The sequence below is a fragment of the Callithrix jacchus genome, chromosome 10 (assembly GCF_049354715.1).
Source record: "Callithrix jacchus isolate 240 chromosome 10, calJac240_pri, whole genome shotgun sequence".
Taxonomy (NCBI): Eukaryota; Metazoa; Chordata; class Mammalia; order Primates; family Cebidae; genus Callithrix; species Callithrix jacchus.
The window spans coordinates 13,461,072-13,478,557 of record NC_133511.1 but is presented as its reverse complement, the minus strand read 5'-3'; the positions used below and the strand labels follow the sequence as shown (position 1 = coordinate 13,478,557).

The 17,486-nt window shown below is 40.6% G+C and overlaps 1 protein-coding gene across 44 annotated transcripts in view; it reads left to right on the top strand.

Moving 5' to 3' along the window:
* USP28 (ubiquitin specific peptidase 28) overlaps positions 1-16,958 on the top strand; it is an 83,890-nt gene extending 66,932 nt beyond the window's left edge. For 18 of the 44 annotated variants that reach the window (XM_078339500.1, XM_078339497.1, XM_078339494.1 and 15 more), the window contains 11 exons: positions 1,121-1,349; positions 4,387-4,578; positions 5,212-5,351; positions 5,514-5,699; positions 6,980-7,075; positions 8,551-8,729; positions 8,849-8,927; positions 9,711-9,790; positions 10,608-10,731; positions 12,223-12,418; positions 15,104-16,958. In XM_078339500.1, coding sequence (XP_078195626.1) covers positions 1,121-1,349; positions 4,387-4,578; positions 5,212-5,351; positions 5,514-5,699; positions 6,980-7,075; positions 8,551-8,729; positions 8,849-8,927; positions 9,711-9,790; positions 10,608-10,731; positions 12,223-12,418; positions 15,104-15,279 — 1,677 coding nt within the window. In that variant the 3' untranslated portion in view covers positions 15,280-16,958. Of the gene's footprint in view, positions 1-1,120; positions 1,350-4,386; positions 4,579-5,211; positions 5,352-5,513; positions 5,700-6,979; positions 7,076-8,550; positions 8,730-8,848; positions 8,928-9,710; positions 9,791-10,607; positions 10,732-12,222; positions 12,419-15,103 lie in introns of those variants that run through there. The other 26 variants (XM_078339505.1, XM_078339503.1, XM_078339501.1 and 23 more) reach the window with 3 other exon arrangements.
* Positions 16,959-17,486: the final 528 nt, after the last annotated feature.

The window sequence follows — 17,486 nt, the reverse complement described above, 5'->3', positions numbered from 1 at the left end:
TGTCAGATTTTGAGAAAAATTACTCACAGCGTGGTACTTTAAGTAGTGCAGTGGAGAAAACTGAACTAGGGAAAGTTACCCTTTCTTTCCAAAAGTTCCATGATTCTTCAAGATCTTTCATTTAGCAACACGCTTTCAAGCTTTATTTCTATAATAATGAATTACAAAAGGGAGTTGGACAGGACAGAAATTCTTACTATATATACAAGTTTTTGTTTAGAATAAATTCTGGGAATGGAGGGGAAAAGAGCCTACAGGAATCTTTCTGAACCTGTTCTGGTTAGGGGGCATGGCCTTCCATGACTTCTGTGGGAATGGATGGAATGGGCAGAATGGCTGTAGGAGGAGAGCCCTGCTTCTAGAATCGCATTGAGGCAGAGTCCCATTGCTTAACAGGAATGCACTATGTGAAACTCAGGTTTCCCCATTTTTTTCTTTTGTGTTATTTCAAAAATCGTCACCAGTAATTAAAGTAGGTCAAAGTACTGATTAAGTGTAAGTTTAATTTGATTCTGTGATTGACCTTCATTTCTTTTTCCAGTATTTAATTAGCATTTAAGAATTGCTCTATTTTCTCCATATTGAAAATACACATATGTGCTTTTCAAATGTTGTAACAAATATGTCATTAAAAGGGTCATCACTCCAGATAGGTAGGTGATGACTTAACTCTAAGAAGCATGTGGCTGAATTAAATATGTTAACTTAAATTTTAGTGCCAAGTAAAACAGGCATAGAACAAAATAGCTGCTAACCTTGTTTTTAGGTCTCAAATATGCTAAGCATTTTCAGCAGGAGTGGTCAAAGTGATTCTATTTTTAGATAAACAAGGTTTTGAATTGGAAGGATGTATATGTTTAGGTTATATTTGGTTTTAGATCTGAGGAGTTTAGAGTTGAATCTTCAGAGAGATCATGTAGTTCACCGATCTGGATTTCAAGATTTGGGAACTGAGACAGAATCAATTCCAAGGCTGTGTTATCAGTACTTCATCTTGAATCAACAAGATGCTTTAATATGAACCCCATATTAATCACATGCATAGTAATTTCTTAATAACCTAAACTTCATCAGATTACTTGGCTTCACCTGACTGGGGAATGTACATTCTGACTTACAGGTGCCTTATCGCTTGCATGCAGTTCTTGTTCATGAAGGACAAGCAAATGCTGGACACTATTGGGCCTATATCTATAATCAACCCCGTCAGAGCTGGCTCAAGTACAATGACATCTCTGTTACTGAATCTTCCTGGGAAGAAGTTGAAAGAGATTCCTATGGGGGCCTGAGAAATGTTAGTGCTTACTGCCTGATGTACATTAATGACAAACTACCCCACTTCAATGCAGGTAAAAATATCTTGGCAGAATCTATAGACGGGGGAAAATCTGTACTGCTCAGGGGGAAGCACAGTCTTGTACTGCTTTTTTAAAAATTTAAACTACAAGTTATTATTACATAATAATAGGTTTCAAAAATATAAACAATATGAAACAGAATGAAAAGGAAAAACAAGTTTGCTTTACTACTGCCTTCCTTGACCACTAGTCCCATTCCCCAACAAGTATACAATGTTAGGTTTCTTATGTAGTCTTCAAGACATGTTGTATGCATATGCTAGTTTCTATTTACCTGTATCTCCCCCTCTTATCCCCAACAGGTTATTTTTTGATTCAACTCTGAACCTTTTTCATTCATCGAGTATTTAGCAATCTCTGTATTTTTAGGAAAAGAATCTACTCATTATTTTTAACAACTATATAATAATTGTATGGAATGTACATATTTTAAACATTTATTCAACTTGCCTCCCATAGATAGACTTTGTCTCTAGTTGCTGTTTTTAGTGACATCTTCCTTTTTTCTTGCTCCATCTTATGGTGCTGGTAGTGGCATTTTGTACGTACAGTTTTGCACCCTTTGGAGAATAACTAAATTTTTTTTTTCTTTTTTTTGAGACCAAGTCTTGCTCTGTCACCCAGGCTGGAGTGCAGTGGTGCAGTCTCAGCTCACTGAAACCTCTGCCTCCTGGGTTCAAGTGATTCTCCTGTGTCAGTCTCCCAAGTAGCTAGGATTACAGGTGCCCACCACCATGCCCAGCGAATTTTTGTATTTTCAGTAGAAATGAGGTTTCACCATATTGACCAGACTGATCTTGAACTCCTGATCTCAGGTGATCCATCCACCTCAGCCTCTCAAAGTGCTGGGAATTATAGTCGTGGGCCACCTAGCCTGGCCCAGAATAACTAAATTTTACAGGTGTACTTGCCTGGTTAGTTTCACAGTTGTCATAATACTACTACTCATGCTAAGAGCAAGAATAATTATCATTTATATTGGTACTTTAATGCTGAAAGCATGCTTGCAAACTTTATTTCTCTAAGAACGTACAACTGTAAAAGGGAGGGAGGAAGGTTAGAAAATGGTGTGATCTTCATTTTCCAGCTGGATAACAGGTTCTAAGGGTTCTAAAGTTGACTAATTACATAGTCATTAAATAAATAGCAGTTCCAAGATTCAAATATAATTCTCCAAATTCTGTGGGTTTACATTATTCTGTCTTTCTTTCTCATCCTCTATGAGAGGTCTTATGATGAGCATTTTGCAAGTAAGATAATAGGAACCTTTTGCTTTTAGTATTCAAGCTTTACTGTGTTGCATAAGCCCTGGCACAGTGGCTCACACCTGTAATCCCAGCACTTTGGGAGGCTGAGGTAGGTGGATCACGTTAGGCCAGGAGTTGAAGACCAGCCTGGCCAACATGGTGAAACCCTGTCTCTCCTAAATACAAAAATTAGCCAGGCGTGGTGTTGTACACCTGTAATCCCAGCTACTGAGGAAGCTGAGGCAGGAGAATCGCTTCAATCTGGGAGACAAAGGTTGCAGTGAGCTGAGATTGTGCCATTGCACCCAGCCTGGTCAACAGAGTGAGATTCTGTCCCAAAGCAATCAACACGTAAGGCAGTTCTGTCCAGGCAGCACATTATCTTAATTATTTGTTAGTGTGATTGGGGATTAGGGAATGGAGAGAATGATCATTGAACAGTAACTGATCTTCACATTGTATATTTATGGTGTGAAAGAATGAATAACTGCTTGTAGAAATTATTGTAACAGGTGAAATGTACTAGCTGTTGGTAGTTTATAGGAGCCTTGTTATTGTGTACATGGTTTATTTTTGTAGTATGGAAACAAACAAGTGGAAACTGTCATTTGCATAGTGAAAAGGCTGATTAATGGCAACCAGTAAGTGAATGTGTTAATCCGATGTAGGATTTTTATTTTATTTTGGTCACAGGGTTAGAAAATGAAATTTAGTATGTTGTTGATATCCTTACCATTAATTAGAGCCAGGTTATTATTGACCATCTAACCATTGTATCAAATTGCTTTCTCATAGTACTTAATTGTGTGAAAGTTAATGATATAAATGTCTTGAAATTCATCTCTAACCTTTTGGAAATGGACATTCTTAACAACCAAATGCTGTGGTTAAATCGATAAAACTGTTTAGCCTGAAATTTTTTTTGGCTCTAATGATTTTCTGAATTTCCCTGAAACGGTTGGCATATCAAGTGATTGACAATGACCAGTTTCCAAATCTTTTTTTCTTTTTGAGATGGAGTCTCACTCTGTCGCCCAGGCTGGAGTGCAGTGGTGCAATCTCAGCTCATTGCAGCCTTAGCCTCCCAGGTAGCTGGGATTACAGACATGCGCCACCACGCTTGGCTAATTTTTGTGTGTGTGTTTTTTAAAGGGTTTACAAAAGAGTTTTACCACGTTGGCCAGGCTGGTCTCAAACTCCTACCTCAAGTGATCCATCCGTCTGCGTTAGGCTCCCAAAATGCTGGGATTGCAGGCTTGAGCCACTGTGCCCGGCCCACTTTCCAAATCTTTAACTCAGTATTATTCATTCATTTACCAGATGTTTAATGAGTGCCTACTAAATGTCAGGCACTGTTATTGATTGTTGCTCTTACATTGTCCGTATAGGTTGAGCACCTCACATGTGAAAATCCAAAATCCCAAATGCTCAAAAATCCACAAAACTTTATGAGCACTGACATGATGCTAAAGGTGAATGCTCTGGAGCATTTTGAATTTCAGATGTTGGATTTTCAGATTTGAGATGCTCAACTGTAAGTAATGGTGCAGATTTTCCAAAAACTGAAAAAAATTTGAAATCCCAACACTTGTAGTCCCAAGCATTTTGAGTAGGAGATACTCAGCCTGCATTTCTGATGGAATTATATATTTTTGTATTTTTAGTTAGGAGTAAGATAAAGATGAAATATCTTGCTTTCTTCCTTTCTAAAAAGGATGTTTTGGTTTCTTATGATCTTTGGTTCCTTGTGACCTTTTAACTCTATCTTTGCTTTTCCTCAGAGGCAGCCTCAAATGAGTCAGATCAAATGTCAGAAGTGGAAGCCTTATCTGTGGAACTTAAGCATTACATTCAGGAGGATAACTGGCGGTTTGAGCAGGAAGTAGAGGAGTGGGAAGAAGAGCAATCTTGCAAAATCCCTCAAATGGAGTCCTCCACCAACTCCTCATCACAGGACTTCTCTACATCACAAGGTATCTGAGAAGGCATTTATGCCAGTGATCTAGTAACATTTCATGCTGTACTCCCCTAGCCAGCCCTATGCCCTTCACATGGCTAAGTGATGCCACAGTCTTGACAGTGTATTTCATATGCAGTTGTCATGGCAGGCACAACCTAATGGAATGAATTGTGGCATTAGAATGTGCTTTCTGGTGAAGAGAAGTAATATCAGAAAGAACTACCTGTGACTTTGACTGTGTATATGGTTTTGCTTATTTCCCAGGTTATGGGAGAAACTATGATAAGAATAGGTAAACTTTATGACAACTATTCTCCAAAGGTGATCTTCCTAACAGATGCTTGTTTGTAGAAAGTTTTCTTAATGTATAGAAATGTGACCAAGTTGGGTATGCATTAAATTTACAGGCTTATCAGTGGGTTCAAAGTTTACAGACTTTATCATTGTTCTTGCTGAAGTAGCCATTTCCTGCAGTTATTGATTTCTAGGGAAAACCTGCATAGGCTTTGTAAAAAGCTTTTGTTTAATATACAACCCTGCTATACAATATATAGGTTGTAAATGTATCCATTCTGCTTGCTTTTTATCTGAATATTCTAGACTATTTATCATCAGATGCTAAGACCTTTGTATAATTCTTTATCAGAGCCTTCAGTAGCCTCTTCTCATGGGGTTCGCTGCTTGTCATCTGAGCATGCTGTGATTGTAAAGGAGCAGACTGCCCAGGCTATTGCAAACACAGCCCGTGCCTATGAGAAGAGCGGTGTAGAAGCAGCACTGAGTGAGGTGAGAATGACTGGGAAGCCCAAGTTCAGGAGGGCCGGGCTTTCATCAGCAATGGTCAGTTTTCTCACATGTCTTTTATTCTGTGTCTCTGCTGCATTTAACCAACCCCTTTTTATTTCTCCTGTTTTTTTCTTACTCTTTCTCCCCACTCTGCTGCCACAGCTTAAAGAAGCTGAACCCAAGAAGCCCATGCCCCAGGAAACAAACCTTGCAGAGCAGTCAGAGCAGCCTCAAAAGGCTAATGATGCAGAGTCTACTGCCCAGCCTAATTCTGAGGTCTCTGAAGTCGAGATTCCCAGTGTGGGAAGGATTCTGGTTAGATCTGATGCAGATGGATATGATGAGGAGGTACAGAGATGAGTGCAGGATTTAGCTGTTTGTTGTCGGTCTTGTATTTCCTTCTCTTGTTACTATATTAAGGTATCTGCCAATAGCTGATATTTTCTCATTGCAACAAATAATTGTCAAGAAAGCCTATTTGGTTTTGACCTTATGAAACATAGTCGTGTTTCTACTGTTAGCGCTCCCAGCACGTGTGTATCTACCCAGGCTGGTACTTAACGGGGCCACTGCAGGGTCTAGATTACTCAGAAAGGTAAAATTTGGTTCCCTTTTTGTTACTTTGGACAAAAGATTTCCTTCTAATTTAAAGTAGGGAATCTTTGTTTTGGATATTAGTCCATTGTTTTTTCTCCAGATATAAATTTTTCAGTTGTACAGTGAGCTAAACAAATGTGGATTTAAGTTATTTTTAGTTCTAAAGCTTTAGGAAGAAGCTATAGAAGCCCAAGTTATTTGTTGTCTGTCTCCTCTTCAATTGCACTGCATGTAAACAGTAATGAATTCTTTCTCAGATTTCTTCTTTTTTTTCCTGTGGGGTATTTAAAACAAACAAAAATCATTGAAAAGGTAATCCTGTAATTTACAGGCTCTGACGCCTGTAATCCCAGCCCTTTGGTAGGCCAAGGTGGGTGGATCACCTGAGGTCAGGAGCCTAAGACCAGCCTGGCCGCCATGGTGAAACCTGTTTGAGTACAAAAATTAGCTGGGCATGGTGGCGTGCACCTGTAAGCACAGCTACTGGAGAGGCAGAAGCAGGAGAACTGCTTGAACCCAGGAGGCAGCAGTTGTAGTGAGCCGAGATCACACCATTACACTCCAGCCTGGGGGACAGAACGAGACTCCATCTCCAAAAAAAAATCCTTGAAAGTTTTCACTTTGTAGAGTCATACTTATATAGTCCCTAGTTTCCAGACTATTTTAAATGCACTGTTCATCCTAGTAAAACTCTGAAGTATTTGTGTGTTTAAGATACACACCCAAAGTACAGAACTAAATTGGAATTCTGACCTTAGACACTTCCCCTCCGAGAACTATCTTCAGCAGTGCCATATTGGGAGATATTTTTAGGCATACGTCTTTCTTCAGCCTACTAAGTTAGAGCGTGTAGTGTAGGAATAGCTTGTCTTGGGCAGGGTGTTGACATTATCTGGAAGGACAGAGTGGTGGGTGCACATAGGAACACTGCTCTGCTGCCCTTTAGCACTCTGTTCAGCCTGCTTCGTACAGTCTTCTGCTGAACCTTTCTTCTCTCCTTTCTTTCTGTGTTTTGTGCCCCTTTGTGGTAGGTGATGCTGAGCCCTGCCATGCAAGGGGTCATCCTGGCCATAGCTAAAGCCCGTCAGACCTTTGACCGAGATGGGTCTGAAGCAGGGCTAATTAAGGTATCTCTGTTTTTAAAATTCTAATTCTTACAACACAGGCATCATAATATTGGGGAAATAATTCTGTAAGAAGGGAAAAAATGGGATTAAGGCTGGGTGTGGTGGCATGTGCATATAGTCCTAGCTACTTAGGAGGCTGTGGTAGAGGATCACTTGAGCCCAGGAGTTGGAGGCTGCAATGCACTTTGATTGTACCACTGTACTCCAGCCTGGGCAACCTAAGAGATCCTATCTCTTAAAAAAAAAAAAAAAAAAAAAAAAAAAAAAAAAAAAAAAACTGGGCATAGTGGCTCACACCTGTAATTTAGCACTCTGGGAGGCCCAGGAGGGAGGCCTGTTTGAAGCCAGGAGTTCAAAACCAGCCTGGTCAACATAGTGAGACCCTCATCTCTACTATGGAATTTTTTTTTTTTTTTTTTTTTTTTTTTAAATTAACTGGACATGGTAGCATATGCCTGTAGTCCCGACTAATTTGGAGGCTGAGGCAAGAGGATCATTTGAGCCCAGGTGTTCAAGGCTGCAGTGAACTATGATTGTGCCACGACATTCCAGCCTGGGTGACAGAGTGAGACCCTATCTCCAGAAAATTAAAAAAAAAAAAAAAAAGAAAAGAAAAAAAAGTCTATTGTGAAGTGAAACATGAAACTCCCTTTCCTGTCCAACTTATAAACAAGCTGTTTTCTTCACTTGACACTAACCCAGCCTTGGCTAGCAGGAACATTCTCAGTGACACCTAGCCTGGAGGGCTTTTCAGTGTTGTTAGGAGTTGTCTGTTAGTAGCAATTGGGTTAGATTGTGCCTTTGTAATTTTGAGACCATAATATAACAAAGTAGTCCATGTTTTTAAAAATACTTGGGTAAAATTGCATTTGTATAGATGCTTAAAGTTTAAGTCATTGACACACAAGTGTCTGCCTTTTATAACAATGAAAGCTAAATATATTTTTTTTCTGAGAACTTTATGAGAAAACTGAATTTCTTAAGAGTATAATAGACTGGGCCATGTGGCTCATGCCTGTAATTTTAGCACTTTGGGAGGCCAAGATGGGCAGATTGCTTGAGCTCAGGAGTTCCAGACCAGCCCAGGGAACATGGTGAAACCCTGTCTCTACAAAAAAAATACAAAAATTAGCTGGGCATGGTGGCGTATGCCTGTAGTCCCAGCTACTTGGGAGGCTGAAGTGGGAGGATCATCTGAGCCCAGGTGATCATGCCACTGTTCTCCAGCTTGGGTGACAAAGCAAGATCCTGTCTCAAAAAAAAGGTATAGTATGTTTTTGATGCCAGGATGCTGAAAGAGTTTCACCCTTTATGGAATGAAAGCAACTTAAAGATTCCATAGTTGCTTTTGTAATTCCTCAACAAGAATTTTTACAAGTCTTTTTAGAGTTAAGAGACTGCCTAGCTCCTAGGCATCAATTTCTGTGTGCAGAAGCCCACAGCACACTCTTTTCTATTGATTCTGTCCTTAATAGGCATTCCATGAGGAATACTCCAGGCTCTATCAGCTTGCCAAAGAGACCCCCACCTCTCACAGTGATCCTCGACTTCAACATGTCCTTGTCTACTTCTTCCAAAATGAAGCACCCAAAAGGGTAGTAGAACGAACTCTTCTGGAACAGTTTGCAGATAAAAATCTTAGCTATGATGAAAGGTGAGAAGAGAACATTCAGGTGAATCACTCCTTTGTCTGGGTCGGGCTAGACCAACTCTTCTGTTGGGAAAGTTTTGCCCTGTACCGTTTCATTGCTTTCTGAACTTTGTCCCACACAGATCAATCAGCATTATGAAGGTGGCTCAAGCGAAACTGAAGGAAATTGGTCCAGATGACATGAATATGGAAGAGTACAAGGTGAAGTCTTTTCTTTAAGTCTGTAGAGGAAAAACATTCTTTCCTGAGGTAAATGGTACCTGAGGCAAAATAAGCAATCACAAACTGACTTGTTCTCCCACTTTCCCAAAAAAAACCTGGTAAAGAATGGATAAATGATATTTTCTTGCCCTCAGAATGGTAGGTCTCCTTATTTGCATTCTTTTATTAGAGTGAATCAACACTTCACTTCCCTTAAATACCTATTTTAGCCTCGTCCTAGGCAGTAAAATTCTTGAAATCCTGCTTTTGGTTTGTTTTAAATGATACAGTTTTTAAAATATGCATTAAAGTATATACATAGCTGCACATTTTTTCAGTTGCGTAGAACAATGTTATGTACCACCCAAAGTGTATCTGCCACACTTCCTGAATTTGAACGTTGCTCCATATGACTAGAAATGGCCATGTCTTTCCGTTATTTTTCATATCTGGATGGTTTTACCAGCGCTGAAGAAGTCCTTCGCTTAAGCTAGAGCTGAATGTCTTTGACGTAGCTACTGGAAATTAAGATAAATTCCAAAGCTCGTAGGAAATAAATACTTATGTTACTCAAGTGAAAGGAAATGAACATTGAAAATTAAGATCAGTGGTAGACTTTTATTTTAAATGTTGAGTAGGTTTTTATCTGAAAGGTTTTGTGTTTGTTATTTTTGTGGCTACATGGATGTGCTCAGTAAATGTTTGTAATGAATTTAAAACTTAGGTGGAAAGGGCACTAACAATTTATGATCATAATTATTAATAGTAGTTATTCTTTTTCAGAAGTGGCATGAAGATTATAGTTTGTTCCGAAAAGTATCTGTGTACCTCCTAACAGGCCTAGAACTCTATCAGAAAGGAAAGTATGTTGGCCTTTTATTTTACTAAGATTGTTAGTTAGGATGCTGTTCTCTGTAGATGCCCACCTGGGAATACTGAGAGCCACAGCTATGCATAACCTCTCTTGTCACATACACTAGTGTGTGTGCCTCTTCCTGTGCTTCAGTTTTGCTCTAAACATCACACGTGGCTTTTTATCCTTCACATAATGAGATGTATTAGCTGAGAAATATATTGTGCCAGACTGTCTTTGTGGTCAATGAAGATGTTCAGAAAATGAATTTTTGAGTTGACATGGACCCTAGTAAGCATTCTTTGTTTTAGAGTTGGGAAAAACTGAGGCTCAGGGAAGTTTCATGATTTGCTTTGGGTGGACTGGCCAATTTGTAGAAGAGCTGGCCCTTGACATTTTGTCTTTGGACCTTGACTTTTTTGTAATTACAGCCAAGTAGGTTCTTGAAATGGGGAAAAGTGAGGTCTAACCCCTAGATTTTGGTAAAAGAGCACTCAGCTGGGCCGGGCACTGTGGCTCACGCCTGTAATCCCAGCACTTTGGGAGGCTGAGGCAGGTGGATCACGAGGTCAGGAGTTCAAGATCAGCCTAGTCATCATAGTGAAACCCCGTCTCTACTAAAAATACAAAAATTAGCCGGGTGTGGTGGCACATACCTGTAATCCCAGCTTCTCAGGAGGCTGAGGCAGGAGAATCACTTGAACTTGGGAGGCAGAGGTTGCCATGAGTGGAGACTGCCATTGCACTCTAGCCTGGGTGACAGAGTAAGACTCTGTCTCAAAAAAAAAAAAAAACACTCAGCTGTTGTTTATCTCCCATTTTCTAAGGTACCAAGAGGCACTTTCCTACCTGGTATATGCCTACCAGAGCAATGCTGCCCTGCTGATGAAGGGGCCTCGCCGGGGGGTCAAGGAGTCCGTCATTGCTTTGTACCGAAGGAAATGCCTTCTGGTTTGTACTGATTATAAAGTCTTAAGGTGTTTTTTGTTGTTTACCTCTGCTCCTTGAAAAGACATGACTTTCAAAACAAAGTATTTCCAGCAGGTTTTAGGTTTTTTTCACCCCTAATTCACACGAACAGTTTTACATTGGAACAGGTTTTTTTTTTTTTCAGTTACTTTTAGTGAATGGCATTCTTCTTCAATGATAGCTAATAGAAGTTAAGATGAGAATTTAGTCATCCCTCTGTGTGCCCTTCATGTGTGCCAGCATTATAGATTTTATCACATTGTTTTCCTATCAGGTTGCAGGTTCCTTGAGTACAGATACTTTTCTCACTCAGCCACTTCCTCTGTGACTGTCATGTAGGAAGCGTGTAATAAATATGTGTGGAAGGAATGCAGTATTTTTTCCATGTTGACTTTTAAGCTGGTAGATGAAAGTTTTAGTGACTTCTAAGATACTTCTTTTTTTTTTTTTTTTAAGAAAAGTAGGAACCGTAAGAATTGGTCCTGCTCTTCTGATAACATCATCGTCATACTAGTGAAGACTAACTCTCTCCTGGCCTGATTTGTGCTATATAGCCACATGGAAAGGCAGACCTATATCCCCTTGCCTCCCCAGGGGTTTATGTGATGGTTGTCCTTCGGAGAACTGTAAAGATGGTAGCCTGCCTTCAGATTTTGTGCTTGTGTGTATTTCCCCCTATACCCAGCAAATTTGCCCTTCACGGAAGATAAGCCAATATTTTTACTACTGCCTTGGCCTTGTTCATACTGAATGGGTGAGATTAGGTCATGACATAGACTCAGTAACTTTATTTTCTGATTTACACTTCGACAACTGTATTAGTTATAGGTGTGGCAGGGCCACTTTGAAGCTGAAAAAGCGATCTTGTTGGTTTGATGGATCTGAATTTTATTAGAGCCATGTTTTTATATTTTAAATTACCAAATAGATTGACATTTTTTAATATCCTACCCAGCTTCCGTAGTAATGCAGTAATAGGGATTTAGACTCTTTCCATTATTGGATCCCAACCCCTAGTGTGCATCAGAATCATGTAGGGAACTTTCAGACAGTCGTGAAGCTCAGGCCCCTATCCAGACAATTAAATCAGAATCCTTAGGTAGGGGCCCGGGTATCAGTCTGTCTTCTGCAGGCGATTCTGGTGTTCCGGAGGAGATAGAGAAGCAGTTAACTGGTCTTTGGTTGAAACAGGTGTTAAGCAGGACCTTGCCTTATAAGTTTAGGCCGTTGCGTCATAAGCTTTGCTGCATTTGAATCATTTTGGGAGCTTTCATAAAATCCCAGTGTCCCGGTCATCTGAATACTAATTAAATCAGCATATCAGGAGTGGGAACCAGACATTAGTAGTTTTTAAAGATCCCTAAGTGCATCTAATGTGCATTAAAGTTTGGGAACTGCTTGTTTAGATTGTTATTAAAGAGATATTTATCTTTTTCATACTTTTCCCCACCTAATTCTACCTTTTAACTGTAGGAGCTGAATGCCAAAGCAGCTTCTCTCTTTGAAACGAATGATGATCTCTCTGTAACCGAGGGCATTAATGTGATGAATGAGCTGATCATCCCCTGCATTCACCTTATCATTAATAATGACATCTCCAAGGATGACCTGGATGCCATTGAAGTCATGAGAAACCATTGGTGCTCTTACCTTGGGCAAGATATTGCAGGTATATGCTCTTGCTAATAAAGTTCTAAGGTTTTGAGAATTCTAGAAATTACAGTGTTCTCACTTGACAATACTGGTTGCCAAACCTTTTTAAGGAATTGGAACCTCCTAGCATATAAATAAGTTAAAAGTGGATCTGCTTTATTGAAACAAAGGAAGGGAGCCTGGGCCTCTGCCCCTTTTAATCTCCCTGTATCTTCCCCGTGACTGCCAAATCACCTCCATGGGCAACCAACAAGCACGGTTTGAACAGCGTCACTGCTCTCCAGGAATGTCAGACTTCTCCTACTCTTTCATGTGCCAAAAGACAAAATGCTTTTATAGTTTAAAAGTCAAAATCTGGCCGGGTACAGTGGCTCACTCCTGTATTCCCAGAACTTTGGGAGGCTGAGGTGGGCAAGTCACCTGAGGTCAGGAGTTTAAGACCAGCCTGGCCAACAAGGTGAAACCCCATCTCTACTAAAAATATAAAAATTAGCCGGATGTGGTGGTGGACATCTGTAATCCCAGCGACTTGGGAGGTTGAGGCAGGAGAATCGCTTGAACCTTTGGGCGGAGGTTGCGGGGAGCTGAGATAGCACCCTTGCAGTCCATCCTGGGCCATGGAGCAAGACTCCAATTAAAATAAAATCAATCTTCATATGTAGAGTATGGTTATGGGAGGGTGCCTTGACTAAGTTTTTCTGTGGCTTGAAGTTATATTAACTATGATGACTTCAAGATTAATTCATTAGTGGAACATCCTTGGTTGTTTAAAGCATCGTGAGGAGGGAACCTAAAGCTGATTGTTCTTAGGTGAGGTCAGTAGACTTGAAAAATGGTTATATATTCTGATATGAATCCTCTTTGTTAGTTTCTCATTGATATTCCATAGATGGGGCTGGGCACAGTGGCTGACGCCTGTAATCCCAACACTTTGGGAGGCTGAGGTGGGTGGCTTACTTGAGTCCCCCCATCCAAGTACTAACCAGGCCCCACCCTGCTTAGCTTCCGAGATCAGACAAGATCAGGCACGTTCAGGGTGGTATGGCCGTAGACATTTTAGTCCATGAGTTCGAGCCCAGCCTGGGCAGCATAGTGAGAACCTGTCTCTACAAAACATGACAAATTAGCTGGGTATAGTAGTATGGACCTGTAGTCCTAGTTCCTCAGGAGCCTAAGGTGAGAGGATTGCTTGAGGCTCCAGTGACCTGAGACCCTTCTGTTGCACTCCAGCTTGGGCAACAGAGTAAGACCCTAGCTCCAAAAAAAAAAAAAAAAAAAAAAAGATAATTCCATTGACTTGTTCAAGTGTATAAATTGATAGTATTTATTTAAAAATTCTGGGCTGGGCAGGGTGGTTTATGCCTGTAATCCTAGCACTTTGGGAAGCAGAGGTGGGTGGATCACAAGGCCAGGAATTTGAGACCAGCCTGGCCAATATAGTGAAACCCCATCTCTACTAAAAATACAAACATTAGCTGGGCATGGTGGTGGGCACCTGTAGTCCTAGCTATTTGGGAGGCTGAGGCAGGAGAATCACTTGAACCCTGGAGGTGGAGGTTGTGGAGAGCCGAGATCACACCACTGTACTCCAGCCTGGGCAACAGAGCAAGACTCCATCTCAAAAAAACAAATTCTGGGCTGGGCATGGTTGCTCACGCCTGTAATCCAAGCACTTTGGAGGCCAAGGCGGGCGGATCACCTGAGGTCAGGAGTTCAAGACCAGCCTGACCAACATGGTGAAACCCTGTCTTTATTTTATAAAAAAATGTTTAAAAATTCTTTAAAGAAAACAAAAACAAATTCTATAATGACTTGTTGCCACGTCTTTTCCTTTACTGTCTTCAGTTTTTATTTAGTCCAAGCTTGTCCAACCTAAGGCCCACACAAATTTGTAAACTTACATAAAACATTATGAGATTTTTTTTTTTTTTGAGACAGAGTCTCACTCTGTTGCCCAAGCTAGAGTGTAGTGACACAATCTCGGCTCACTACAACCTCCATCTTCCATGGTCAAGCAATTATCCTGCCTCAGTCTCCCGAGTAGCTGGGACTACAGACGTGCGCCACCATGCCCAGCTAACTTTTTTTGTACTTTTTATTAGAGGTTTCACTATGTTGGCCAGGCTGGTTTTGAACTCCTGACCTTGTGAGCCACCCGCCATGGCCTCCGAAAGTGCTAGGCATGAGCTACCACGCCCAGCCAATTTTTTTAAAAAACTCACCAGCTATTGTTAGTGTTAGTGAGGTTTATGTGTGTCTCAAGACAATTCTTCCAGTGTGGCCCAGGGAAGCCAAAAGATTGTACACCGATGATTTAGACCATGTATGGTATGTAGCTTTACTTAAATCCATGTGTATACATTGACATGTAAACATTTGAAAGAAAGTATTACCATCATATCTATGTCAGAGTATCATATCTACTTCCTCATATTTAAAAAAGACAATTGATTAGAAGACCCTTTCATAATGAAGTAAATATATAATGTCATTTTGCCAACATCAGGTGACCTAAAACTTTGATTTATTTGCATTTGCTCCTGGTTTGCCTGAAGAAATCATCATTTATTGTTACTTGGCCAGCGTAATGCTTTGACCCTTGAAGTTAGGTAAGGGGCTAATAGAAGGCCTTCCAGGCTTGTTCACTTTTACTCGGAGATCTCTTGGGCTGTATATGTAACCATCTGCTTTCCCTCCACAGAAAATCTGCAGCTGTGCCTAGGGGAGTTTCTACCCAGACTTCTAGATCCTTCTGCAGAAATCATCGTCTTGAAGGAACCTCCAACTATTCGACCCAATTCTCCCTATGACCTGTGTAGCCGATTTGCAGCTGTCATGGAGTCAATTCAAGGAGTTTCAACTGTGACAGTGAAATAAGCTCCCACATGCTCAAGGCCCATTCTGGTTTCTGGCTGCCTGCCCCTTGCACAGAAGTCCGTTGTCACAGTGCTCACCTTGGGAAAAGGATTAGTGGGCACTAAGATTCCAATTCAGACCCCAACCATGCTGGGTGTGTAAAGAAGGATTGAAAATAAAATTGCACTTTTTAGGTACAAAATCGTAAAAGCTATTTCACTAGAAAAGGTGGAAACTAGTGTATTAAGGTGTTGAATTATGCCAGAAGACCTGAAATGCCTTGTACCTACAACAATGCTTAGCCTTGCCACTTTTAAAACTATGCTTCAGGCATAATTTTTTTTTTTTTTTTTTTGAGACAGAGTTTTGCTCTTGTTATCCAGGCTGGAGTGCAACGGCGCAATCTTGGCTCACCGCAACCTCCGCCTCCTGGGTTCAGGCAATTCTCCTGCCTCAGCCTCCTGAATAGCTGGGATTACAGGCACGCGCCACCATGCCCAGCTAATTTTTTGTATTTTTATTAGGGACGGGGTTTCACCATGTTGACCAGGATGGTCTCGATCTCTTGACCTCGTGATCCACCCACCTCGGCCTCCCAAAGTGCTGGGATTACAGGCGGGAGCCACCGCGCCCAGCCCAGGCATAAATATTTTTGGCACCAGAATAGAAGAATGAATCATGAGAACCTGAACTAGATGAATAGCTACTAGTTCTTTTATCAAATACAGACGACATTTAAAAATTCTTCACTACAAGAGATGAGAAATATAAACCTTGCCTGGCTCTTGACAGGAGGTGACAGATGGGTTGCTGATGAACCCTTTTACATGTGGGTGGAATGTAAGGTCACGTGGCAGTATGATGTTGAAAAGTCAAAAGAGACCTATCTCTCTCTTTTATTTTCTATCTTTAAATAAACCAGAAAACCTCATACCCAGTCCTCAGTGAAAGAAAGGAAACCATTAAGGACTTCAGACAGAACAGCATTTTGTAACTTGACTAAAGATCATGCGTTAATAGTTGTTAGGCATTTAGGTAAAATTTTCTAATATCTGAAAATTGTCAGAAATGGTCTAAGGCTACTACTGGCTCCAAAGACCATTTTGGTCTGCCTCCTCTTTTATGTCCCCCCCTACCCCCACCCCCCGAGACAGTCTCACTGTATCGCCCAGGCTGGAGTGCAGTGGCATGATCTCAGCTCACTGCAAACTCTGCCTCCTGGGCTCAAGTGATTGTGGTGACATAGCCTCCCAAGTAGCTGGGATTACAGGCATGTGCCACAACTAGCTAATTTTTATATTTTTAGTAGAGACGGAGTTTCACCATGTTGGCCAGATTGATCTCGAACTCCTGGCCTCAAGTGATCTGCCTGCTTCAGCCTCCCAAAGTGGTGGGATTACTGGCAAGCCACCACACCCAGCCTTCTTTTTTGCCCTTAAAAGTAATTTGTTTAAAAAAAAAAAAAAGAAAAGAAGAAAAAAATTTAAAGCGAAAGAAAGAAAAAAAGCACCATACATATGCAAAACTATATATATGTATATGTAGAGAAAAATACTTCCTGTTGATGACTTTTAAATGGCTTCTGATTGGATATTGTATTTTAACCAAATTTTAAAGAGTAATGGAGGAATCATGAAAGGGAAGAATACTTGATACAACTATGCAGATTTTATAAATGTGCAATAAAAGTATTTGTTTTACGTTTGGTGTGCAGTATGGTCCTTATTTAAATATATATTTTCCATTTGGGAAATGGATGTACTTGCTATTTGTCTTGTTCCAGTATTTCTTCTTTAAAACGAAAAAAGCAGATTAAAGTGTTGCTAAAACTTGGTGGGGACTGAAGTGCCAGTATTTGAAATAAAAGGCAACAGTCGATTCGTGAGCAGCACCTGACACCTTTTCATCTCGTTGGCTATTTGCATTGCATGTAAGCTTATCTGCTTTGTAATTTGTCAAATTTTAGAATGCAGAAACAGCAATTTTCTTAAAATGGAGTTTCTCATACAGTCATCCCTCAGCAGACACTGGCGGTTGCTTCCAAGACTGCGCACGCCAAAACCTTGCATACTCCGGTTCTACAGTAGGCCTTGCAGAACCTACGTGTAGGAAAAGTTGACCCTCCGTACGCTTGGGTTTTCACATCCTGTGAATACTCTATTTTCAATCTGCATTTGGTTGAAAAAAATCCTCGTCTAAGTGAACGCCTGCAGTTCAAACCTGTGTTT